Here is a 26473-nt window from a genome sequence, read left to right on the forward strand (position 1 = left end):
TAAAGTTATGTGATTAACACTAAATCAATGTAAAAACATGTTTGAACCGGGTGGACCAGAAACCGAGGCCGATAACCATTCAACAACGATCTGTTTTATGTTAATTTTTAAATCGGATCGAACCGGACGGTTTCTTCAAAAACCAATTTGAATTGGTGTGATAGAACAAGTAAAAAACCGTTTGAATCAGTATATTTGGCTTATATAGATGAATATCCCTTAGCTGTTAAAAAACAATATATTTCCAAAGCAAATTGAACATTTTCAGAAAGTACATAACTCGAAGACAGACGCACACCACCGTCAGATGTAGGAAATTTTTTGGTTGAACAAGTGATTGAAAAATCGGTCACCAGACCGGTTTAATTAAAAAACCGGTTTTTAAAACATGGCACTAAACAACAATTTGCTGTTTTATTTAACAATTACATCATGTTGCAAATCAGAAATATCTATATCTAACCTAACTTTTAACATATTTTCTAAAATGATGCATTGTCCGAAATTCATTATTTTCAATTACCCATTTCAAATTTCAGAGTATTTTCCCATAAAATAACATTTTCGGACACGGTGTCTATTCGCGTAAGTTTCTTAGATTGATCATTTCATAGATGCTAGTGAGGTATTTAAGCTAGATCTTCAGTTTCTTAGATTGATAAAATATCATGCAGGCGTTTCTTTGGTTGCACATATTTTCTGAATAATGATGGAGATTATGGGTATTTTGAGTGGTTTGATGAACGGCCATCTAACCGATGGTACATAGAGAAATATATTAAAATTAATAAACATCTGAATGAATAAGATACACCCAATGTTTAAGAACCAACTGAAGCAAACAAATGTAGTCGCGTATTTCATATTAAGGTTCTGTCCTTTTTATGTGACTTTCATCGGTTTCAGTGTTTGGGTTATATTGATATTCAATAAGAGTGAAAACAAAAAGTTTGTTTTTGCATGAAAAAACACAAATGTTTGTATAAAAATGACAAATTATTATTTTGGCTTCAAAATAAATATGATGCATAATTATATAGTGTCTTACCAAAAACACACTAAACATGTTACATAATTCAATCAAACACATTTATGTTAAATTTGAAACTCGACGAGAATGATACACGTATATGGCATGTTGGAACTTGTCAAGGGCTTGTAAAGCTTCTATGATACAGGGCTCATAGAAGTTCCATGTAACTTTAAATTAAGTTCATGGATTTATCGGTCAATATAATTTGCTCTTCTAGTGGTGGAGGCGGCACACACACAACTTCAATTCTTCCCATTGAATTTATGAACTTTTTCATATCATCATACGTGGTAATCAAGATTTGTGACATACGCCGAATGATTGACAGTCAATGGTCTTCGACTTTTGAGGTCCATAATAGGGTCTATAAGTTACGTAATGTTGGTGATTTTATATCATCAATATTATTTAAGTGTAATAGGATTAAATTTGTTGACCAAAAATGATATTGTTGAATATTGAACAAGTTAGGATGGTGTAGAAGTTACACTTGTTCAAGTTTTTCAATATTCAAAGTACATTGTTATTTAGGGGCGAAGCCCCTAAACGAACGGGGGTCCGGGGGCAGCGCTCCTGAGAGCGGGGTCCAAGGGACAGAGCCCCTGGCTGGGTGTTCGATCTGTACCATCGAAATACTTCAATTTGATAGTGAATCACGACTTTCAGAGAATCCAAACAATCTATTCATTCCCTATTTTTCTAACACGTAAGTGGTTTCACGAATCTTTAATCTGAGAAATGAAGTTCAACACAATGTTGTAAACAATATTGTTTTAAACCTCAAGCATGCAACTTTAGAATTCTCAATTTTGGTGACAAAATGAATTAATAGGATTGTGAAAAAAAACACGTGCACAGTTTAACAATTAATTGGTGCAGCCAGAAGTTGTTATATATTTGTGAATAGCTCTACGAAAATCTTATTATAATGGATATAACTATACCATTTTGGATAAGTCCTTCGTATTTGGGGTTGTGGTTTACATTGTGTGTTAGATAATAGATTGATTGATACTCAAAAAACAATTATATATATATATATATATATATATATATATATATATATATATATATATATATATATATAAAGAACACCTAAACCCTAATGACTTAAACCATAAAGGGCTTGAGCCTAAACCCTAATCACTAACATCTTTTGCAGTTTGATCGGGAGAAGACGATTAAACTGGAAAAATTAAAAAAGAACAAAACATAAAAAGTAATGAAGATAACGGCAACGGTGGTGATAGAGCTTTGACGATGGCGACTAACATCGACTGCTCGTCGGAGAAGAAGAGGGAAGAAGTTGCAGCTAGAGGCGATTATGTCGTATACGACGAAAAGATCGACGACGACCACAGCAACGATCATTCAACCGTGATGGCAGAGGAAATCGGAGAAAGGCAACAAGAAAGAAAAAGGCATCAATATGCTGCGGAGGGAGCCAATTCCGGCGAGATCGGCGACTGTAATGTCAATAGAGAAAGAGATGACTTCAGATCAGAGGTTGCCCGACAGAGAAGGAGCCATCGGAGGGAGGAAAAAATAGCATCAGAAGGGTCTGAATCGGAAAAGATATCTGAAGAAGTGGCCATCTGAGGAGGATGAAGAAGGCTTAGAGACAATGTTCATATGACGAGGAGGCATAAATAGATGAGGTAGTAGAAGAAATCGATGAAAGAGTTCTAGTTTGGTGTCGCCAGCTGATTTATTATTTAGTCAGAGAAAATAAGAAAGAAAAAAAATATAGAACATAATGAAGGCACCTACGACGATTGTTAGAGAAGATCGTCAGAGATGGATGGCAGCCGCTGTGGGTTGTGGTCAGCAGTATGGTTTTAAACTAGAATCATGATACCATGTTAAATAATAGTTTGATTGATACTTAAAAGACAATTATATAGAAATATATAAAGAATACCCTCAAGACTTAAACCCTAAAGGGCTTGGGTCTAAACCCTAATCACTAAAATTGTGGATATCGGTTTTAAACTAAACGAATATCTAACTAGGCAAATAACCACAACTGTATAACCTAGTATTACAAAACACAAACAAAATACTTATTTTAATTAGATTAAATTACACAAATGGACCCTATACTTTGGGGTAATTTGCGAGCTTGGTCCCTAACTTATTTTTTAACTCGAAAGGTCCCTACTATTTGTTTTTGTTACGCGTTTGGTCCCTAATGTTTGTTTCTGCTACGCGCTTGGTCCATGTCTTACCTAAAAAGACTATTATTTAAATAGAAAAAATGGTGGGGTATGTAAGGTAAGGTGTGGGGGGTGGGGTTGGGATTGTGTTTATTTAAATAAATTAAAAAATCAATGACAAAATAGTCTTTTTTAGGTAAGACAGGGACCAAGCACGTAACAAAAACAAACAGTAGGGACCTTACGAGTTAAAAAATAAGTTAGGGACCAACCATGCAAATTACCCTAAACCATAAGGACCATTCGTGTAATTTACTCTTTTAATTAAAACTAAAAGGACATTTGAAAAAGAAGGCAATAAACAAACAACATTTAGCAAACATACATAACCTTAGGGACCCATTTTGTCAACCCCTTAGGAACTTTACTGTTCCTAAGGGTGGATAGAGAAGATCGTCAGAGATGGATGGCGGCAGCTGCGGGTTGTGGTCAGCAGTATGGTTTTAAACTAGAGTCATGATACCATATTAGATAATAGATAGATTGATACTCAAAAGACAATTATATAGAAATACATAAAGAATACCTAAAACCTTAAGACTTAAACCCTAAAGGGTTTGGGCCTAAATCCTAATCACTAAGATTGTGGATATCGGTTCTAAACTAAACAAATATCTAACTAGGCAAATAACCACAACAGTATAACCTACTATTACAAAACACAAACAAAATACTTATAGTAATTAAAACTAAAAGGACCTTTGATTCAAAGAAGGCAATAAACAGACGGTATTTAGCACACATACATAACTTTAGGGACCCATTTTCCAAACCCCTTAGGAACTTTACTGTTCCTAAGGGTGGATAACTTTTATATATATATATATATATATATATATATATATATATATATATATATATATAGTGGATAGTTCAATTGAGAAAAAAAAGGTTGAGAATGGAGGAATCATTCTCAGCCACTCATTTATTTTTGCCGCAAAAGCCTCCGTCGTACCAGCAGAAATGGGAAAAGAATAGACATGTTTTTTCCAACAAAACATATTTCCTTAAACTATGCTAATCATTACCTTAATATATACAAAAACATAGTCTTTTTCGTTTTTTTTTTTTTTAATTTTTAAGAAGCTATTTTTATCGAAAAAATATTTTAAATATACCAAAATTCATGATTTTTTATTCTCTACAAATAGACATCCATATTGATATAGTTTTAAAATAAAATAAATTTTTTTTTATATTTTCAGCTATCGTTATTCATAAGTGAATAAAAATGAATCAAGTTTTTTCTACAGTACATTCGTTATTCATTTATGAATAAAAACTATGATTAATTTTTTTTTTTTTACATTTTAAGTATCATTCATATATGAATATAACATATGCTAAACATAGTATATTCATATTTAAATATTAGACGATTCATTCAGTTGTGAATATTACATAGTATATTCACTTGTGAATATTAGATGGTATATTCACTTATGAATATTAGATAATATTTTCATATCTGAATATTACATAGTATTACATGGTATATCACATGTGAATAATACATAGTATATTTACTTGTGAATATTAGATGAAATATTCACCTATGAATATTAGACAATATATTCACATATGAATATTACAATGTGTTTTCACAAATATATATAATTTTTATATGTTATTCACATATTAATAACATACAGACTTGCATATTCGTTTTTTTGTTTTAATAACCATATACTGATTCAAGCGAGAAAACATATTCATATATGAATATAACGTGGTAATTTAGTTTATGCATTTCATCAAACAGTTGGAGTGCATACAAGGTAACTATTTTAAAAATGTTAAAAACATCAAGTTATCAATTCAAAATCATCATATACTTCCGATTTCGACTTCAGATGCGATACCTATGTCTGATCGATTTCTCATTTTGATTTTGATTTCCGAAAATCCGATTGGGAACCTGTGAGTACCGATTCTGAGTCCTTCAATGTTGACCGTGAGTGCGAGTCAAGAACTCCGATTCCAATTTTATGAACAACGAAGAAATTTCGATTCCAACTGATTTCGTTTGCGAATCTGGGAAATTCCAGTTCCAAACTTTAACAAATCGATGAAATTGATGAATTTGGATTGCGAATTTGTCTTGAACGACGAACCTCCCATCTACGAATATTGATGATTGATTAACACTGGATGACATTGATGATGGTTTAGTTGAAGAAATTTGGATGATTGTTGAAGGTTGGAGAAGAAATTTTGAGGATTAACGAACGGTTATCGAATTCTCTATAGTTACGTATTTGACATTGAAGGTTATTAACATATTTACAAGTTTGTCACCGTGTCTTTTTATGCTTAGATAAATGAGTGGCTGAGAATGATTCCCCAATTCTCAACCTTTTTTATTTTCTCAATTGAACCCACCTCTCTCTCTCTCTCTTTATATATATATATATATATATATATATATATATATATATATATATATATATATAAAACTCAATTTCAGACAAGTTCTTCCCCCTCTTTGAATCGAGGTTTTCATTTCGAACATCATTCGTTTGGATATTAATAACGTAAAAGGTGATATGTAGTAACAAATATGGACATTATAATTATAAACAACTTACATGTTACATCATAATCTCCTATAAATCCATAGTTTGATTTGAAAGAATCTGAAATGCAGTTTTTATGCGCGGTGGGTACCCACATTTCTTGGGAGGAGCACGTAAATAGGCTAGTATCCATCAGATTTGGGCTCAGAGTGACCCATTTCAAAATAGGTGGTTAATTTCGTAAAGGGGCAAAATCTTGGTATTTTTGCTAATTCAAAAAAAAAAAAAAAAAGTGTGATCATGTTTATGAGTATCTCTGTTATCGATGCAAGGAGGAGATGATGTCCAAGAAGAAAGTGAGAAGATAATATGGGATTAGACATGAAGGACTTAACTCTTACAAAAGACATGATCTCTAATAGGACGATGTGGAGGTGGAGTATCAGGGTAGGGGGTAGGATAAAAATAGAATATGTACTAGATCTTCCTTCCTTTTGTTTGTGCTAGGTGCTCAGACCTAATCATCGTATTTATTTTCATCTTTACCTCCCCTGATGTGTATTTACTAATATCGTTACTTTTTGTATGTGTTGTTCTAACAGATACAATGCTTTTCTGTTCACCTTTGCCCAACTTTGCTAACAGCCTAAGCTGTTTATTTTCGTTTTCTTTTTTTCTTGATTAGGGACTAACGTTTTAAATGCAGGATAGCATTATTTTATTTTATTTCAGTTTTTTCGTATTGTTTCATTTTTCCTTTCTCTTTGGGAGGACGAACATGTTACAAACCCAAATCTAATTTCTTGTTAAGAATAGTTTACTCATCTTAATGGTTGTGCAATTTTGATGATGATGATGATGCATAAAGTTATGTAATTTGAACAAAACCATATTTGAATACAAGAAGACGATGAACACATGACCATTCATTTTGATTAATTTTTATTTAAAAACTAAAAATAAGCATGCTTGTATTAATTTATTGCAACTAAATCCACAGAATATGGATTTTAATCATAAACCAACTAAAAAAACAAAACACTACTCATCCATAAGAGTAAGACATCTCAATCTTGAAAATATGTAAAAAGTGACACAAATTTTAGGTTTACATATAACACCCACAACTCCAAAGATTTAGAAACAAACACTCTAATAGTAGCTGCAGTAACCCAGTAAGAAGACCATGATGTCTATCTCTCTTTTAAGCCTGGAAATTCACCAAACCAATAATTATTAATTCATTATCATCATGACTAAAAAAATAAAGAAATGGAATTTTATTTGTTAAATAATTTGTTTACCTTGTTAGCAATGTTGTTGGAAAGCCAATCCAGACCTTCATATAGACCCTCACCAGAGGTGGCACATGTGCTCTGAATATACCTGTAACATTATTGTTTTATGATGAATAAACATTATTTATATTTATATGATGATAATTGAAATAATCCAACATAATTTTATAAGATGATTGTACCAGTGTCTCTGTCTGAGAGAATGCAAGCCAAGTTTATCAGTAATCTCAGCAGCATTCATGGCATTTGGAAGATCTTGTTTGTTGGCAAACACAAGCAAAACTGCATCTCTTAACTCATCCTATGAATCTCACACAAAAATTTAAATAATAAAAAAACTGTATGCAGAAATTAAAATACTATATAAAATGCATGAGAAAAATACCTCATTAAGCATCCTGTGAAGTTCATCTCTAGCTTCCACCACACGATCACGATCGTTACTATCAACCACAAAGATAAGCCCTTGTGTGTTTTGGAAGTAGTGCCTCCACAAAGGGCGAATCTGTAAATTGTAGGTTTAAATAATCAAACAGTAAAGCTTTAACAATATAATAAAATAAAGAATGATTACCTTGTCCTGACCACCAACATCCCATACAGTAAAGCTGATGTTCTTGTACTCAACGGTTTCCACATTAAATCCTGCTCAAATACAACTCATTTAAGATGAAGTTTAAAATCCAAAAAAGAATCATGTGATGACATACAGTAGAGTTGAGTAGAAGAGATATAGAAATGTACCAATGGTGGGAATAGTGGTTACAATCTCCCCCAATTTGAGCTTGTACAAAATGGTGGTTTTACCAGCTGCATCGAGACCAACCATCAAAATACGCATCTCCTTCTTAGCAAAAAGGCGACTGAAAAGCTTGGTGAAAGACAACCCCATCTTTGTATCTACCAAATAAAAAAATAACACAGTGAATCTTTAATGTACGTATCAGATCATAAGTAGTTTATAAGTTGTCTTGAGAAGAAAAACTGAAAGGATTATCATAATTCCCAAAAAACGGATCACGTTTAAAATTTCAATATCTCTGAAGAAACAAAAGGGGATCGAGACGCGACCTAATTTCAGGAATGCAAAAGAAAGGTTAAAATTTCAAGTTCGCTCACAAAATGTGGCTGGTGCAAAAACAAAAACATCAATTACCCTAACAAATCAAAATTAACGGCGAACTAAGATGTGCAAAACACTAATCATCTGTCTGAAATCAGGTAATTAGCACATGAGATCTCGTTTGTACAAACAAATCGGATCATTTGTATAGAAAACAATAACGAATTAGGAAATCTTCACAAGACGGAAATTAGTAGATCGGATCTGGCATGTACATGCAAGTAAGCTTAGGTATTCATGATTCAATAACGTATTCATACATGTAGAAAGAGAGACAGAGAGAGATCCAAGACTTACGATGGGACGGAGATCTTACGGAGTGGGAAGCCGGCGATCACCGATTAAATTCGCGATGAATAGAAGACAAGGGATCGGAGAGAGTTGAGAGTAGGCGTAGTATTTATTAGTTGAAGGGGTTTGAGAGAAGAAAAGTGGACGTTTGAGAACCGTCAGTTTTTAACCAAATCAAATGGTCCCAGTCACGTCTCTCGGTTTTATATATTGTGCTGTTAAGCCCTCCAACTATGTCTTTATTCCATCAAACTGTAAGTGCTGAAATATGTAATTAAACCATCTTACATGGACCATTAATGCAATTTTTTTTTATCAAAGCTTTATTACAACATTAGGTGTAAAACCAGTATAATATATGAGATGATTAAAAAAGATTATATATCAAATTATAAATAATAAATATTTTTCAAAATAAAAATTTTGAAATAAAGAATGAAAAACATATTAATTGCAATTTATTATTACATTTGTTATATTTAATACTTTACATATATAAGTATATGTATTATATGACTATAATTTTACAAATTGAAAAAATCTAAAAATTAACATGTGGATATTATTTATTTCAAAAATATTACAAAATGACAAGTGTCAAAACTCATAAAGGATTGACATATGATAAAATGGATCTTCATTTATTATAGGTGATTCACCCGGGGTTTATGTGCACAATTGAGCGGTCTTAGTTTTTCGCCTAGGAACCGGACCGATTGTGAGCCATTCCTAGACAGTCAAGTCCTTAGCTGGTTAAGATTGGTAGTCCGTGTTTTTCTTTTATTGTTGGTCTTTAGTCGATCCAGATTAGACTGGTATTTACTCCAACCGGTCCATCTAAAGACCCAATCTACCCTTAATTGGGCCAATAAAGTCGACATCTAAGAGAAAAGTCTCTTTGTCTTTTCTCTCAAATAACTATTTTGCATTTTTATTTTCTCCCATCTCAAATACTACTCTATAAATACATTTCATACCTAACCATTAAGTTCTACTCTTCCTAAAAATCTATCTAGATTTGTAAAAGAGAATCTTACTATTACAAAGTTTGAACTTTCGAAAAAAGACAAGTGGAAAATATTGGAAGCCGAAGGAATTATCTTTCATGTCGGGTGCTTAGTTTTTTATCCAAACATATCTTTTGAGGAAGTTAGCAAATCATGTCGATATATAATCATTTTACGTAACTCCGACCACTAAAATATGATTCGGTACATGCAATCCGTGTGACCAAATTTATGCCCACTTGAATAGCAAGGTAGAGCGTCACGGTGTAAGTTTTCGTATTTTGCTATTGCTTTAATAGTTTGTTATGTTTAATTAGTTTTTAAGAGATTTTATGTTACATTGGAATTCATTTGAGTGTAAATAATTTTTATATGTTATTAATCAAATGGATTATCACTTTTGTACATTGGATCTTAGTATAATTAAGTTTTGGAAATGTAAAATCAAAGTAACAAAGTGTTAGCACATATTAAGGTCCATTAGAAGTGAATGGATCAAGTGTAGAAGTGATTTAGACGAGTTCTATTCACTTAGTGAGTTGGAAAACACATAAATGGTCATCAACTATGTCCACTTGACCAAGCTACCTAGTTAGCTAGGTCGAGTCAGAGTCCATTCAACAGAGTAAAAGGCTATACCAAAACCTTGTTTTGCCTCGTAATTTTTGCTACAAAACTCAAAATCATGTCCAATCTTTTTTCAATACCCTCCTATGAACTTTATGGTGATTGTGGAATAATAACTTTCTAATATTGACATTAAGAACTTAATAAGTGACTTAATTAACGGACCACGAATGGGTACATAACCAAACTATTTCTATTATTGGTTGATCATTGAGTCCTTTAACCATTCTAAAGGGATGTGAAGTGTTAAAAGTAGCTAGAAGTTCAAAGATGAGGGAGTGCCAAGAATACATATCCCTATCACTGTTATTAAAAATATGTTTGATTTATTCTATTGTATAATACTCCTAAATGTTATATGGCCAGTATATGTAAGTTGTTGCATGCATGAAATCCAATTTAAAAATATTCATTTCATATCAAACTTGATTTTGATATTGATGTAAGCATAATATATGTGTATCACTTAGTTGGGGTTTATTTGAGTGTTTCTCATGCACTTTTGGGATTAAATCTAGTTTTGGTATTCATTATCTCTTTTCAGTATAAGTTACCGTATAATCTAAAATGCTTGGACTTTGCAACCCATCAATGGATTCATATATGATGATAACATGTTTTCAAAACGATGGTATTTGTTACCGAGTCTCTAAATAGATTTTGGGTATGGTACTACTACCTTGTTTATGCCATTGAGTGTCATCAGGGCCCTAAAAATGAAAAAGGCTTCATTTTAGGTGTAGAAAATTTAGGGTGGCAACTTAGAAACATTTACAATGCATTTACTCATAGATTCTTATGTTTGTTTTGAAATGTTTAATATGCTAAGTTGTAACGCCTGCAACTTCGTGCTATAGACAATTAAGATATAATAAGTGATAATTATTGTAATTTGAACTCTCAAATAAGGAGATCGCATTCGTGCGCGTTGCATACTATATATTATAAATCTTTTTGGAAATTTATTGATAAACGATAAAAATAAATTTTGATAGGAGATTATTTAGGATAAATAATCTTAACCAAAGTTATATTAGATATGACAAGGATTTCATATATATAAATAACTCTGAAATCTGACTTCATATGAATAAGTTATGCCCCTTCGATGTTCTACGATCAAATCGGCACAACTATACATATCGTAAAAGATGAATTTTTGATAGATTGCTTATTAGCTTAAATAATCTAACTAAAGTCGTAGTAGTCGTAAAATTCGAGAGTGTGCATATAGAGAACGTCCAAATCTGACTTTATATGAGCAAGTTATGATTTTCCAAAGTTTTAGCGTAACCATATTAACATAGAAATCAAAATTCAAATCGGTTGATTGTTAGAAAAACAATTTAAACGAGAGTTGAAGATCTTGTGATTAGGAGTTCGTTGATATAAAGACAGTCAAGAACGGATGTCATGTGGAAACATTATGATTTTTACATGGACTTTAACAATGTAAGTTTGCTAAAAATATAACTTTAAAAATAAAGTGAGAATTAGTCGACGTAGTTAAAACGAAAGTTGTATATCTCGTCGATAGCTGTGTGTGATATAAAGAACATCAGAAACGGAGTCCGTATGAAGAATATATGAATTTTTGAAGATTTCTCGGCGGCGCCACGCACAGGAGGCATGACGCGCTTCTAAAAGGGTTCCACGTAGGTCCAACGAAATGATGCCACATGTCACGAGGATAGTGGCCGACCAGAGCTAGGGCGCGGCGTGCCTCCTCGATGTTTGACCTATAAATACAAATTTACACCCATTTTAATCCCCACACATTCCAAACATTCTCTCTCAAATTTCCGCTCATTAGATCCAAAAAATTTCTAGTATTTATGATATTTTGGTTAGCTTGGAGGTCCCTGAGAGTCCGACAATTAGAAGCTATCGGGTTGGAGTTCTGCCCACATATTTCCCGGTTTTCACTAAAACCTTTGTAAGTTAAGCTTCACTTATCTTAATTCAAGTCTAACTTATATTTATATTTATAGTCGTTATTATGAATCTATAAATAAAAATTATCAGTGATTCCATGTCATAATTTTGATTGATCTACTTACGAGGGGTGATGTGTAGGCTTGATTTGGTGAAGTGTTTAAAGTGGAATTTCCAAACAGTATACTTTGTATACTAAACATATTCTACCTTCAATATGATGTTACATGGTTGCTCCTTATTTGGTAGATCTTGATGTAGGCATTGAGATTGTTGAGGAATCTTGACTATCATTAGTCATGTTGAATAGTAGACGAAGACTTAATGATAATTAAACCTAGGTCATATAAAAGGAAAAGTCAAGGTGTTAGGCGAAGCACTGCCAAATTCACGAGTCATCCACTTTTAACAAGTGAGTGCATATTTAAACTTACACATAGATACAAGTATTTTAATTGCTTAAATGTTATGTGTGTTGTTTAGTTGTGCTTTATATATATATATATATATATATATATATATATATATATATATATATATATATATATGCAACATGATATATCTATTACTTGATTAAACTATATATTTATCATACTTAAAGGATGATTGGGTAGTGAAGGGTTGTGTGAAGCAATAAATGAGAGGCTGTGATAGGTTAGTGAAGGACTATGTGGAATAATAAATAAGAGGTTGAGATAAGTTAGTAAAGGGTTGTGCAAAATAATAAGTTGTGACATGTTGTGCTATGACCAAAGTATTATTGTACTATTGTGCTTACCCAAAGTACTACCGTACTACTATGTTTATCAAAAGTAATATCGTACTGTTGTGCCTAGATGTTTAAGTAAGAATAGAAGACGACCACTATTGATAAAGATCCATTCGAAGAGATCCCTCGAGATCATTATTTAAGGATTAGGAAGTGAGAATAACGGAAATGGAAAACTGGGTTATTTGATTGTTGAAAAATATATGATTAAAGATTATAATATTGTGTGTTGAAAGCCTTATGTACTTACTGGGTTTCCCAACCTAACCCACCCAGTTTCTTTGTATCACAAGAAGCAGTATATCGATAATGATGTTTGGATTCGATGGGAGATTCGAGGAAATATATACCATAGTATAAAAGATGTTGTAAGCCATGTAGTGAATACATTTATGTTTATGTTTCTTGTATCAGTTATAACATCCAAAGTTTTTAATATTCAATGAAAAACATTTCTTCGGAAATACATTTTTTGGGACAAATTCCGCAATATAAAGAATACTATGTTTTAAAATAAGAATAAATAAAAATGTCTTTTCTGACCGTGAAAATAGGGATTTCACATATGCTCTTTGTTCCAACTATATTGCAAACACTTTTAAAGGTTTTGAGACTACTTTTGGGAGTTTGAAATTGAAATTGGATTATTCCCATTATCAAATTCCATTCAAGAATATTGACTTTAAGTTTACTCACTAGGCTCTCTAATCCTGACACTATTATTTTGACATGTACTAGTAGTAAAAGAATGAGAGGGTTATTGGTCAATGAAAGATTAAATATTAAGTAGACAACAATGATGCAATTGTTTTTTCTTGGGCTATTGTTTTTATATAACTATACACTCTCGTGTGTGTGTGTGTGTATATATATATATATATATATATATATATATATATACATACATATAGACTTAGGTTATTCTATTTAAACTAATTATTGTGTTATTGTATGCATAAATGTGGGCCAATCATTTTACTTAATTTAAGAAAGTGATTAATATATATTATTAAATTAAAGATAATTGAAAAATACCATCTAATTTCATTCTAAGGGTATTTTAGACAATTGAGATAAATTTAAAAAAGGAAAATTCCATATTTTTTGGGATAATTAATTCTCTTGATTTTAAAATTCTAATTTTTTTAATTACTTTAATTTTAATAATAACGTAATTTTTTTAATTAAACCCGATTTGATTCTGTTAGAATCATATTCTCTACGAATTTCAGGATTTATAATTCTTTGAATTCGGACATTCTGACAGAATATGTTTATGAGTATATTCAAAAATAAAAATATTCTTGAACCATAAATAATAAAAATATTCTTGAACCTATTTCTTAATCATGACTTTAAAAACTTCTTGTAGAATAACAAATTCTTGAACAATCAATTGAAGAATAAAAACAAAAAATACATTATTTCTTATAGAATACGGGTAACAATTGTTAAGAATTATATTTATTGTTAAAGAATAAAACTAAAAAAAACTTTAAAATTGGGAATAAAAACATCAAAAACTAGCAAAGACACTAATACATTCTAAAAGAATAATGTTGCTAAGAATCACTTTCAATTTCGTGGTCCGTTCTTCAAGCATCAATTTATGTGGAAACACATCCAATGCATATATATATATATATATATATATATATATATATATATATATATATATATATATATATATATATATGAGAAAATATCCATATTGCATTCCAATAGAATTGAAATTCGTGATTCCATTCTAATAGAATTGGAATTCAAAATTCAGTTACCATATGCATTCTGTTGGAAACAAACAACCCACCTACGGCTGATGGCTCCGCATGGGGACTCCAGTGTTCAGTTCAACTGCCATTTTTGCAGCCCAATTTATGTACGCTTTTCCGGCTGCTCCAAATGACTTCCCTTGTGCACCATACTCATTTTCAATCTAGTTCAATTGAATAATGAAACACTATAAACCAAAATGACATTTTTCCTTAATTGTTATAAAGGAAAGGTGAATAAAACAACTTAGAACCTGTGAGAGGATGATTGGACCTCCTTGTGATTCAAACAGGTTTTCAGCCTTCAGCATCCCAACTATTTTTTGTATGAATCCTTGCATAGCTGCCTATTAACATCTAGTAATTAAGCCACAAAGTCTGGGTTATATTTTTCATTCAACAATATTCCTCCATGAAAACTGTGAATGAGAAAAAAAAATAAAACCTTAAATGGCTCATTGTCTGTTATGAAGCTGATACCAGGAACATATTTTAACCATACAGGAAAACCCCTACACCAAAAGTCAACAAAAGCTTGAAATTTGGAAAGTCAAACATCAAGAAACTGTAAAAACAGAAGGTGCTAGAAATAAAACACAACGAAAGGTGGATCTTGAGAAAATTCAAAGACCCGAAATTCCATTGAGCACAAACATAAGGTCCAATGCGTAAATTCACATAAAGTCCATTTCTTGCTACTGTCTTTATAAACCTTACAATATCATATCTTCCACTAAAAACCATACTGAAATTATAAACAAAAAAGAAGAAAACTTTCAGCAAAATTCGAAATCAATGACACGCGCTTTAATGGAGAAAACATCTCTCCCTACAGAACTTACAGTACCAGGGGAAGGCTCATGAACATTCCAAAACACATAAGTATCAATGACATCTAAGCCCCCATTTTTCGCTTTAATTACAAGATCTTCCCACATATGCAGCACAACACATCAAGAGCACGTACACAAAGTATAAAGAAAATTTAGTTTAGCAATAAGGGTATAAAAGGAATTACTTCAAGGGTGCTTCTGGGGTAATGTATGGAGCCAGAAATGAGGATTCTCTTTTGGATTTCGAAGGAGAAGACCAGATTAGCAACATCGAGAGGGAGGAGAATGTGAAAAGAATCAGACGCCGATTGAGGGTGGAGATCGGCGAAACTCTCCAATTGAGGGTGGAGGTCGGCGACAACAACAAACGATGGTGGTGGCGATCTTCTGTGGCGTTAGTCGATGGAACTCTCCGTCTGTAATACCTCTCATTCCGCCATTGAGTGACTTCTAGGTTTTGTGTTGCTGGATAATGGGGATGAAGAGGTGAAGGGGAAGACATCGACAACAAAAGCAACTCCGGCTAAGAGGGAGATTGATTTAACCCGGTGATTTTGGGGAGACATATATTTTATCTGATTTGGAGCTAGGGTTATGGAGGATCAAATGGGATAGAATACAATGATTGTTGATTGTTTTAAAAGGGATAAAGGTAGGTTAAAGTAATTACCATAATTATAGGAGTGTATTTGTGGAAGTTATTTATAAAATTACTTTATTACCCTTATTTCTTTATTTAATTATTTAATCTTTTATTTAATTTTGATTGGCTCACATTTATGCATACAATAATACAATAATTAATTTAAACACCTGAACCTAGCCCTCTCTCTCTCTCTCTCACTTTTTTCTTTCTTTCTTTCTCTCTCTCTCTCTCTCAAAATAATGCGTCTAAACCATATTTAGGCTAAAAAAAGATTTGACATTTTTTTTTTATTTTCGAAATTTGCATGTATGCACAATCAGCAGTCGTATGGACTGCTGACAAGCACAATTAATAGTCATAGGATTGCAGATATGCACAATCAGTAGTCCATATGACTACTGATTGTGCTCATCAACAATCATACAAAAAAATCGCCAAATCTTTTTTTTTAGCCTAGATATGGGTTAGACGCACCATTTAGAGAATATTAATATTTTTGATGTTGAAAAATGTTGAATTGATTATGATTTTGCAAGATCTCACAAATCTTTTGGTTCTCAAAACAATTTGGCTCCCCTCTCTCTCTCTCTCTCTCTTATATATATTGAAACGTCAAATCCTAATTTACTCATAAACTACTCCTTAATTTAATATATGTCCACAACAAGACTTGAAACCTCAATCTCAATAAGAAAGGTTAACACTTGATACCGTTGGTTTAGAAACCTTTTGGTACACCTTCGCATACTAAATATGTAAACTTGGATTGATTTTGCTAAGCTGTGGGACCTAATTTTTGCAATAAATATTTTAAATGATTAAATGTTATCAAAATATAACTTAATTAATCGTAGCACATACAAGGAGTGTTTCAACATATGTGAATATTTCACGAATACAAAAATTCATTCAAAGAAAATTAATACCTAAAATTAAATATATTCAGGAATATAGCACTTTCTTTAATAGGTGATTGCATGCCTATCTTCAAGTTTTTTTAATGGGAGATGATTTGTACACAACAATTTTTCTCTATACACAACAATTGGTGCTTTAAAATGTTGTATTGTACAACTCTATAATACATAAATTGTTGTGTATGACAAAAAACTATTATGTACGAATCACTTTCCTTTTTTAATTGAAATTCAAAAAAGTCATATACGATATTTGATTTCTCAAAATCAACTCATGCTTTCAGCATTCATATCCCCATGTAAAAAATCTAACACTTTAGTCTCAACCTTCCATTCGATGTTTCTTATCCATCATTTAACATCATGGATTAATTGTGTCAATTTTTATATAGTGACGGGTTAGGTGGATCCATTAATAACATGTAAGAATTTATGTATTAATAACAATGTTAGGTGAGAGTTATATATTTTTTTTCCAAATTAATGTAGTCTACAAAGTCATAAGAATGGAAATGGTGTTTTATTAATGGCAATTCTCAAATTTGGATAAAAAAGTCATAAAAGCTTTGTATGGGAATAATGGTGGCTTTGATTTGTAGTCAAACAAACTTCATTGGAATGCTACTTTGGTTCGGATTCTCAAAGTTATAAACTAGTTGCATGAGTAAAACATTATCACTCTTTCGGTTTTGAAAAGAAGACTTGGTAACGACTCTCAAACTATGTTTTGGAAGGATCTTTGGTTGGGAAATCAAACGTTAAGAGAGTGTTTCCCTCGTTTGTTTGAACTTGAAACACAACGAGATTGTATTATTTTGGATATAAGGCGTGAGTATCAATGGATTTGGCAACGGCGTCGTTTAATAAGGGGTGGAGAGGAAGATTTGCAATATCACAGGTTAATGGAGGCTCTTGAAAGTGTTACTTTTTCCAATTATGATGATAAATGGTGGTGGGATATAGGTGATGCGGGGATTTTTACAGTCGCGAAAAATAGAAAATGGATTGATAACAATATACTTCCGTCTAGTGGTACACCTATTCGATGGAATCGATTTGTGCCTTATAAGGTTAACATATTTGTTTGACGTGTGTGTCTGGATAGACTTCCTACTAGATTTAATCTAGATAATCGGGGTATTGACATTCCTTCCATTATTTGTTCGGTGTGTGAGTTGGAGGTAGAACAACTGGATCACTTATTCTTGAAGTGTGAGGTAGCTGCCAGAACTTGGGACACAATCTTCAGTTGGATAGATGTTTTCCTTATATGCCGATAATCTCCTATATCTTTATTCCATTCGATTGATGATATCCCTATTCCTGCGAAAAAGAGAAGTATTGTTGAGGTGGTCGTCGCTACTACACTTTGTTTTCTTTGGAGATATAGAAATGATCAAGTGTTTCGAAGCAAAAAGATAAAGAAAGACATTATTGTTGATTCAATCAAGGAGTTTTCTTTTGTTGTGGTTTACTAATAGAAATTCTAAATGCTCTCGTAATTGGGTATGTTGGTTACAACACCCATTGAACATTTTGTAATTTGTTTTTTTCTCTAGCTCCTCGCGAGAGTGTTTTTATTTTATTTTATAATATTTAGATATTTGTAAAAAAAATGTAGTCTACAAAGATAAAAAGTGATAGTTTTATAAGGAATTAAATATTCTCCTACCTTTTGTTCTTATATTTCTTCATATTTATTTAAGATGATAATAAATTTATAAATTTAATTTCCCAATCAAATTTAAATTAAATTGAGTGACAATTGTCAACATCTTAACTAGGTAAAAAGATAATAGACACAAAAAGTAATAGGATATTTAATTTTTTAGTTTTATTTGAATAATCATATTTAAACATTTATAAAGGAAATAAAAAAATGGTTGTCCAAAATTTGACATGCATTGTTTCCAAAATCCGATATTCTTAATCCTTGTCAAAATACATATTCCAAAATCTATGATTATATTGATAAATGCTGAAAAAAATGATTACATTGATACATACTTTTACTTTTTAGTAGGGATGACAAATCGGATCATTGTGTCGTGTTTTTGTCTGACACGACACGACACATATTTATGTAATACAAACACGATACAATGTTTTTTTTTAAATGAAAACGAACCAATTAAAAATTGACAAACACAACACGACACGACAAAGATAACATAAAATAAGAATTAGTTTATTTAATTAATATTTAATCATATATAACGCGACAAACACGAAAACATGACAAACAAATGTTAAACCGTGTCAATTTTGTGTTGAATTTTGAACACAAATACAACACATCATTGTCTTTTTTTACACTTGAAACCAACACAAATTTGAATTTCAGTTTGATTTCAATTTCGTTTCATGTCGTGTCATCAATTGCAATCCTACTTTTTAATGAATATTCCAAAAGAATTATACATTTTGCACAAAAGATGATAAAAATGTAAGTTATGTTCTCTCGCATTCACTTTTTTTATTTTTATTTTTTTATTTTTACAAAAAGTTTGACAAAAAGTTAAATTTTACCGGCTTAAAATTTGTTCTTTGAAACACAAAATATTATCAAAGCAAAAAACACTTTATGGAAGTTAAAGGGTTAGTTTTGTAAGTCTAACAGTAATGCAGGTGTTTATCTAAATTAAAAGCATAATATAGGGTTCTAGGATTTTCCCCAAACTCAACAACACAAGTACTTGTGTTTTCCATCTCCTCACGTGTTCAACACCCCCAACCTCAAATTTCTCCGTTACGACAAACATTCTCCGGTCATAGCTCCGATCAAGGTACACTCTGATCACCCCAACATTCATTACCAACGAATTTTCATCGACCCAATTCTTAACATATGCTGAATTTTAGTTCAATGTCGATTTAATAACTCTTTGAGTTGGCGTTCGTTCGTTCGATTTCTTTTTTAATAATTAATTTCTTAGCCTTCGTGCTCACTTTTGATTTCTTGGCGTCTTGTAAACTCACCCATGACGAAGCATTATTTTCATGGTTTCAAGTTTGTTGATTTCATGTAATGCTAAAGTTTTTATTTTTATTTCTTTATTAGTGCATTTCGTTTGTGCATTTTGTTTGTTTGCTGACTTCGTCTTTTCTTTTCCTTTGCAAATGCTTATGTTAGAAATTAGGGTTCTATAGTCCCAATTTCTTACAGATCTTTTTAGAATAATGATTTGCATGTTGCTCTTTAAGCTTATAAGTTATACCAGTTGCTACTTTTGCAGAGATTGAAAGAAAGCTACATTTAAGCTTAGCCAGTTTCCCGTTTCAGCTTCTTTTCATGTGAAAATGGTATGCAAAATAATTAGTCAGAGACTTTTTATTATGTAGTCTTTTGTTTTATAACAGGTTTTTTTTGCTGTTTTAATCGTGCAGTATGAAATAACTAATTTATCAGACAGTGAAGATGAGTTTAAGCCTGATCCTGAAACCATCACAAAAACAGAGGCAATAGATTACAATGGTTTCCCATACGAAAACATGTACTCAAGACATGTTGGGGTATATATGCCTGTAATTTTGTATGTTAAAGTTATTATTTCTCTTATAAATTACTATCTTTTTAATGTTTTTATGAAGGACAATGGTGCCAGCTCATCTGGAAGCAATATAAGATCATCTCTTCTAGGAATGGGATTTCCACCAGATCTTATTGACAAAGCTATCAGACAAAATGGTAAATACATTATGAACTAACTGGAATTCTGTAGTTAGATATAGTTGAACTTTTTGTCTGAGATTTGAATTTAAATCCTGTAATGTAGGAGAAGATAATATGGATTTATTATTGGAGACACTCATTGCATACACTGTAAGTAGTCTTTTTAAATTGTTATGAGTTCAATGACATGATTTTGATGATCATTTTCTTAATGAAATAGGCTCTTCAAAAATCAAATCCCAAATCATTGCATTCTGCTAAAAATGATGAGTCAGCTCCAGGTGGCGGGAAAAGGAAGGTAAACATCATCACCTGACCTTGTAAAAAGACTGATTCTTTACAGATTTCGTTTGCCATTTTTTTTTTATCTTGAAATGACGAAACTGACCTTTGTATGTGAATCCAACAGGCTATTCTTATATCACATTCGGAATCATCTGGTTCCCTGGATTGCTTATTTGGTGATGAACAGGATGTAAGTAGTCGGAGCACTAACCCTAGAAATATTTCTGTAAAAGAAGTAAGTTTCTGGTATCATGATTTTGATATTTTATTTATTTTATTAATATGTGTAGAAAATGATTCCATTATAGTTGATAAATCTGCTAAAAGTATTTACTATGCAGGATCTTGATGAAGGTTGCAATGGCATTGATGACAAAAAGGCTTCCTTACTAATGATGAACTTCACTATTGAGGAAGTCGAGTTTGCAATGAACAAACTTGGTATTGTATTGTAATTTGTATTTATTTTAAATCAGATAAAAACATATTTACCAATTTATTCTTTTTCTCATATGATTCTTAATAGGAGAAGATGCTCCTGTTAACGAACTTGTAGATTTCATCTTTGCTGCTCAGTTAGCTAACGCAGATGATTCAAACAAGATCCATGAAACAAAAAATGAGGTTCTTCTACTTCCATTTCACAATAGCTTTTCTCACAATTTTACATTAATTCAACTTAAAATTAACAGGAAGCCACTACAGAGACCTTGTTTGGAACAATGGACAAGACATTAAGATTGCTTCAAATTGGCTTCTCTGAACAAGAAATTTCTTCAGCCATTGAGAAGTATGGTGAGTATTATCTTGAGAATATTTCACATAATAATATCAAATCTCTCTGTAAAAAATATCACCATTTGATTAATCTTTTTTTTTTTAATCAGGTGCTGAAGTTTCCATACAAGAGCTTGCTGAATCCATTGTTTGTGATCGAATGGAAGGGCCTAGCATCAAGAACGAAGAGGTTATCAGTTATTTTTTTTACTACTTCTTCCATCTCCATGGATGAGTTTTGAGTTTTGCGTTATGTTATTTAACCATGGTTTGACTTTGACCACAATTACAGGATCCCTTTTTATCATTTGGAGACAACTCATGGATGCTTGGAAATAGATTCAAGTCTTCATCAATGGGGGCAAAAAATGTTCTAGATGCAAACTTTTATGCTAATCTAGCATTAAGAACAGAAGAAAGTAGTAAGGCTGCAGCTTCTAAGATCAAAGAAACTGAAACTATCAACAGCTTCAACTCAAAACAACCGAAAGAGGAAAGCATCGATGAACAAATCAGTTTATTACAAAAACCAAAACCCGAATTTGAAGACCTGAATAGTTATTCTACACCAGCACGCAGTGCATCAAAACCCATGAGTTCCAAGGTTTTACAGAGACAACTCAAGTATAAACAAAAACGCATGGCAGCAGTTGGAGTGCCTAAATTAATTCAACCCGCTTCATGCACCAGTGTTGACCAAATGGTAGCAAAAGCTCCATTGTTTTTCTATGGAAATGTCATGAACTTATCCCATGATTCATGGGTCAAAATCTCCCAGTTTTTATACGCAATCGAGCCTGAATTTGTCAACACTCAGTTTTTTTCAGCTTTGAGTAGAAAAGAAGGGTATCTACACAATCTCCCAACTGAAAACCGGTTTCATATCCTCCCAAAACCACCAATGACAATAGAAGACGCGATTCCAGAAACAAAAAAGTATTGGCCTTCATGGGATACAAGAAAACAGTTGACATGTATCAATTCTGAAACGATTGGAATCACACAGCTATGTGATAGGCTCAAAAACATATTGGTCAGTTCAAAAGGTGTTCTTTCGGTTGAACAACAGAAGGACCTTCTTCACCAGTGTAAAACCTTGAACCTTATGTGGGTGGGTCGTAACCGGGTCGCCCCGATTGAACCGGAATCCGTGGAGAAAATTCTCGGGTACCCGAGGTATCACACTCGGGCAGATGGGTTGTGTTTAGGGGAAAGGCTACAGTCTTTGAAACATTCTTTCCAGATAGATGCTTTAGGGTATCATTTATCTGTTTTGAAGTCGATGTTTCCGGAAGGTTTGACTGTGCTTTCGATTTACAGTGGAGTTGGAGGGGCGGAGATTGCTTTGAATCGGCTTGGGATTCGGTTGAAGGCGGTTGTTTCAATCGAGCCATCGGAGATAAAACGGAAGATTTTGAAGCAGTGGTGGGAGAATTCGGATCAGATTGGGGAATTGGTGCAGATTGAAAATATTCAGAAGCTATCGAGTACAAAGCTTGAAAGTTTGATAAAGAAGTTCGGCGTTTTTGATTTTATAATATGTCAAAACCCGTATACTTATGCTCCAAAAAGTGTTACCATGGCTGCTGCTGAAAGCGAAAGCTTTGCAGGGTTGGATTTCTCGCTGTTTTATGAGTTTGTGCGTGTGCTACAACGGGTTCGGAGTTCTATAAAGATTAGGTGATTGTTTTTGTACCTTTTATTATTATGAAAATGTTAATTTGGTAACTTAATCTATAATATTTATATGAGAACCTTGGTAGTAATCCTCCTTAATAATAAATAAATCCTCCTTAATAAATGAAGGTTTTTTTGCCACATGTCTTTTTCTCTTTCATTTTCTTCTCTTTCATTTGGACACATGTCATTTTCTATATCCTCCTTAGTAAATGAAGGTTTTTTTTGCCACATGTCCTCTTCTTTTTCATTTGGACACATGTCATTTTCTATATTTTTTGAATTTTCTATTTTCCACTTGTCATTTTATTATAATTTTTATTTTATTAAATTAAAATTTCACATTTAATATGTAAGGTAATATATATGTAAGGTATTTATTAGAAATGATTTATATATGTAATGTATTCAATGTATTAAAGTCTCATTAATTTAATAATTTAAATTTTTTCTTATTTTTCTTATAAATTCAAACTTCTTAAATTGTTAAAATTTTATATTTAATTTTTTTTTAAATAAACCCATATAATATATGAGTCTCACACCTAGTTGATATGAAATATAAAATCAGTTCAACTTCTTGGTGCGATATTTGCTTTGAGAACTATTGAAGCTCATGTTGGTATTTTAGACAATTTATTTCATTAAAACTTAATTAAATAACAAGGCCACAAATTTCTCAACTATTCATGTCGACAAAATGCCAAAATTGGGCCACCTATGCCCAAAATCAAATTGGTTCGACAATAAAATCCATTCAGTGTGGGTGAAAACAAGGTGAATATAACAACAATATTTTCCACTCTTTATTTAAACAAAAAACATCAATTTTTGTTTTTTTGTGCCCTTGTACATCTCAACAAAGCAATAAAGTCACATGTAGTCTTCTTTTCAATTCCCACTTTCGTCCTATTTCTTTTGGATCGATGCTTTAGTCATGACAAACCAACTCCAAAACATAATTCCCCCATCTTTGATAAATAATGACACACCATTCTTCCGATTTTTTCAAAAACACCCAGCATATAAAGACATCAAAATATTTTGATGCTTATGTTACTCTCACCTCAACCCATCACATAAATCAAAACCTTGCACCACTCCATGCAATTTCTTTGGATATCCATCCAACCACGTTAAATTCCAATGTCTTGACCTTAAAACCAATAAAATTTACTCTCTAATGTTGGTGATTTGTTTCACTAATGTGATTTAAGTGTAATGAGATTACTTTTGTTGACCAAAAGTGATCTTGATAAATATTAAACAAGTAAGGAAGGTGTGAAGTGCACACTTGTTTAAGTTTATTCAAGATTAAAAGTAGACTGTCATTTAGGGGCGAAGCCCCTGAACGAACGGCAGCCCCTGGCGGGGTCCAAGGGGCAGAGCCCCTGGCTGGGATCGAGCTGCCAGGTCAACGCAATTTTTTTTTATTTGGGTTATATTGCTGTATTGAAAATGCATCAGAAATCCAAATTTAGAATATTTGACCCGTTTTTGATTTGGTATTAATTCTTATAGAAAATCCGGATTTATGACAGTTTGTTGACTGTTGCCAAACTGTTTTATGACAGTTTTCAGACAAAGAAAGTATTTAACTGATTTTGGTCAGTTTTTTCTGGTACTTACGAAAATTCATATACTCATTCTCTGTTCTTTTCTCTTCTGAGTCTTATCCAATCAAAGATTAGGGAGTATCACCCAATACTTTGATTTGATAGTGAAATCACAATTCTCAGAATTTCCAAGACTATTTTATCCCGATTATCTTACAAAAATCAAAGTATTCTGTGATCATGGAGAGTGGTGATTCTGTGAAGGAAATGACAAGTAAGTTTGAAAAACTGAACAAGTTTGAAGGGCAAGATTTTCGTAGATGGCAGAAGAAGATGAAGTTTCTCCTTACCACTCTGAAAGTGGTGTATGTTTTGAGTACACCCATGCCAGTTTTACCAGAATCTGTTAAAGATGAACCTTTGGAGGCAACAAGAAAAAGATCAAAGTGGGAAAATGATGACTATATATGTCGTGGTCATATTCTCAATGGTATGTCTGACTCTCTTTTTGATATTTATCAAAATTTCGAATCTGCAAAAGAACTGTGGGATTCTCTTGAATCCAAGTACATGGCTGAAGATGCTTCTAGTAAGAAGTTTCTTATTAGTAACTTTATGGGTTACAAGATGATTGACTCCAGGCCTGTTATGGAACAATTCCATGAAATGTTGAGGATTCTGGGACAGTTTGCTCAACATAATTTAAAAATGGATGAAGCCATTTCTATGGCTGTGATAATTTACAAACTGCCCCCTTCCTGGAAGGATTTTAAACACAATCTGAAACATAACAAAGAGGAATTGACTTTGACTCAACTTGGAATCCATTTAAGGATTGAAGAGTCCATAAGGACTCAAGAACTTGATAACAATCCTAAAGGCAAGAACCAAGTTGGTTCCTCTTCTGTGAACATGGTGGAAGGAGAAAGTTCAAAGAATCCCAAGAAGTCTAATGGAAAAAGGAAGTTTAAAGGAAAGGATGACAAGTCTTCCAACACGAAGGCTAAGTTGGTTTGTTGGAATTGTAACAAACCGGGTCACTTCAAGAAAGATTGTCGTCTTCGCAAAGTGAACAAGGATGGTGCTGGACCAAGTGGATCCAAGGATCCAGAAAAGCAACAAGATCAGATTTCTGTTTTCATGCAGAATCCTAAATATATTCAGAATTATATTTCTGTGATTTCTGAATAATTTTATGTGCAGGATGATAAAATTGCATGGTGGGTTGATTCGGGAGCAACAAGTCATGTTTGCAAAGATCTATATTGGTTCAAGAACTTTCAACCAATTGAAGATGGATCTGTTGTGAAGATGGGAAATGTTGCAACTGAACCAATCAAGGGCATATGATCTGTTTTACTTACTTTTACTTCTGGAAAATGTTTGTGTTTGCACAATGTTTTATATGTTCCAGGGATTCGTAAGAATCTCGTGTCTGAAATTGTATTAAATAATTGTGGTTACAAACAAGTGTTAGAAAGTGACAAATATATCTTGTCAAGACATGGTTCTTTTATGGGAT

General features: G+C 32.3%; 2 protein-coding genes across 4 annotated transcripts; one reads left to right on the top strand and one right to left on the bottom strand.

The window, feature by feature from the left end:
• Window positions 1-6791: 6791 nt before the first annotated feature.
• On the bottom strand, window positions 6792-8639 carry LOC145087656 (ADP-ribosylation factor). Of its 2 annotated transcripts, none has more exons than XM_079025679.1 (7): window positions 8503-8639; window positions 7808-7963; window positions 7638-7708; window positions 7449-7568; window positions 7246-7364; window positions 7070-7151; window positions 6792-6975 (listed from the first exon to the last, which is right to left on the bottom strand). In XM_079025679.1, exons 2-7 carry the CDS (start codon window positions 7953-7955, stop codon window positions 6970-6972), a joined length of 546 nt encoding a protein of 181 aa, XP_078881805.1. In that variant the 5' UTR covers window positions 7956-7963; window positions 8503-8639; the 3' UTR covers window positions 6792-6969. The 2 variants fall into 2 exon arrangements, with proteins under 2 accessions (XP_078881805.1, XP_078881797.1); XM_079025671.1 differs by having other exon boundaries at window positions 8484-8621.
• Window positions 8640-19657: 11018 nt separating this feature from the next.
• On the top strand, window positions 19658-23519 carry DRM3 (S-adenosyl-L-methionine-dependent methyltransferases superfamily protein). Of its 2 annotated transcripts, none has more exons than XM_079025698.1 (12): window positions 19658-19769; window positions 20205-20286; window positions 20371-20496; window positions 20575-20671; window positions 20760-20806; window positions 20877-20954; window positions 21066-21176; window positions 21283-21382; window positions 21468-21565; window positions 21634-21736; window positions 21829-21908; window positions 22011-23519. In XM_079025698.1, the coding sequence occupies exons 2-12, from the start codon at window positions 20284-20286 to the stop codon at window positions 23400-23402; spliced, it is 2235 nt and encodes a 744-aa protein (XP_078881824.1). In that variant the 5' UTR covers window positions 19658-19769; window positions 20205-20283; the 3' UTR covers window positions 23403-23519. The 2 variants fall into 2 exon arrangements, with proteins under 2 accessions (XP_078881824.1, XP_078881815.1); XM_079025689.1 differs by having other exon boundaries at window positions 20220-20286.
• Window positions 23520-26473: the final 2954 nt, after the last annotated feature.

Source organism: Lactuca serriola, chromosome 1 (genome assembly GCF_051521515.1).
Source record: "Lactuca serriola cultivar US96UC23 chromosome 1, Lser_US96UC23_V15, whole genome shotgun sequence".
NCBI lineage: Eukaryota > Viridiplantae > Streptophyta > Magnoliopsida > Asterales > Asteraceae > Lactuca > Lactuca serriola.

Bases quoted from the DNA above. Each gene is read 5' to 3' on its own strand.
- LOC145087656 (XM_079025679.1), bottom strand. From the start codon at position 7,955: ATGGGGTTGTCTTTCACCAAGCTTTTCAGTCGCCTTTTTGCTAAGAAG. The intron at 7,709-7,807 runs GTACATTTCTAT...GTATTTGAGCAG, and splicing joins AACCACTATTCCCACCATTG to GATTTAATGTGGAAACCGTT. The intron at 7,569-7,637 runs GTAATCATTCTT...TACAATTTACAG, and splicing joins ATGTTGGTGGTCAGGACAAG to ATTCGCCCTTTGTGGAGGCA.
- DRM3 (XM_079025698.1), top strand. The intron at 20,497-20,574 runs GTATATATGCCT...GTTTTTATGAAG, and splicing joins TGTACTCAAGACATGTTGGG to GACAATGGTGCCAGCTCATC. The intron at 21,177-21,282 runs GTAAGTTTCTGG...TTTACTATGCAG, and splicing joins GAAATATTTCTGTAAAAGAA to GATCTTGATGAAGGTTGCAA.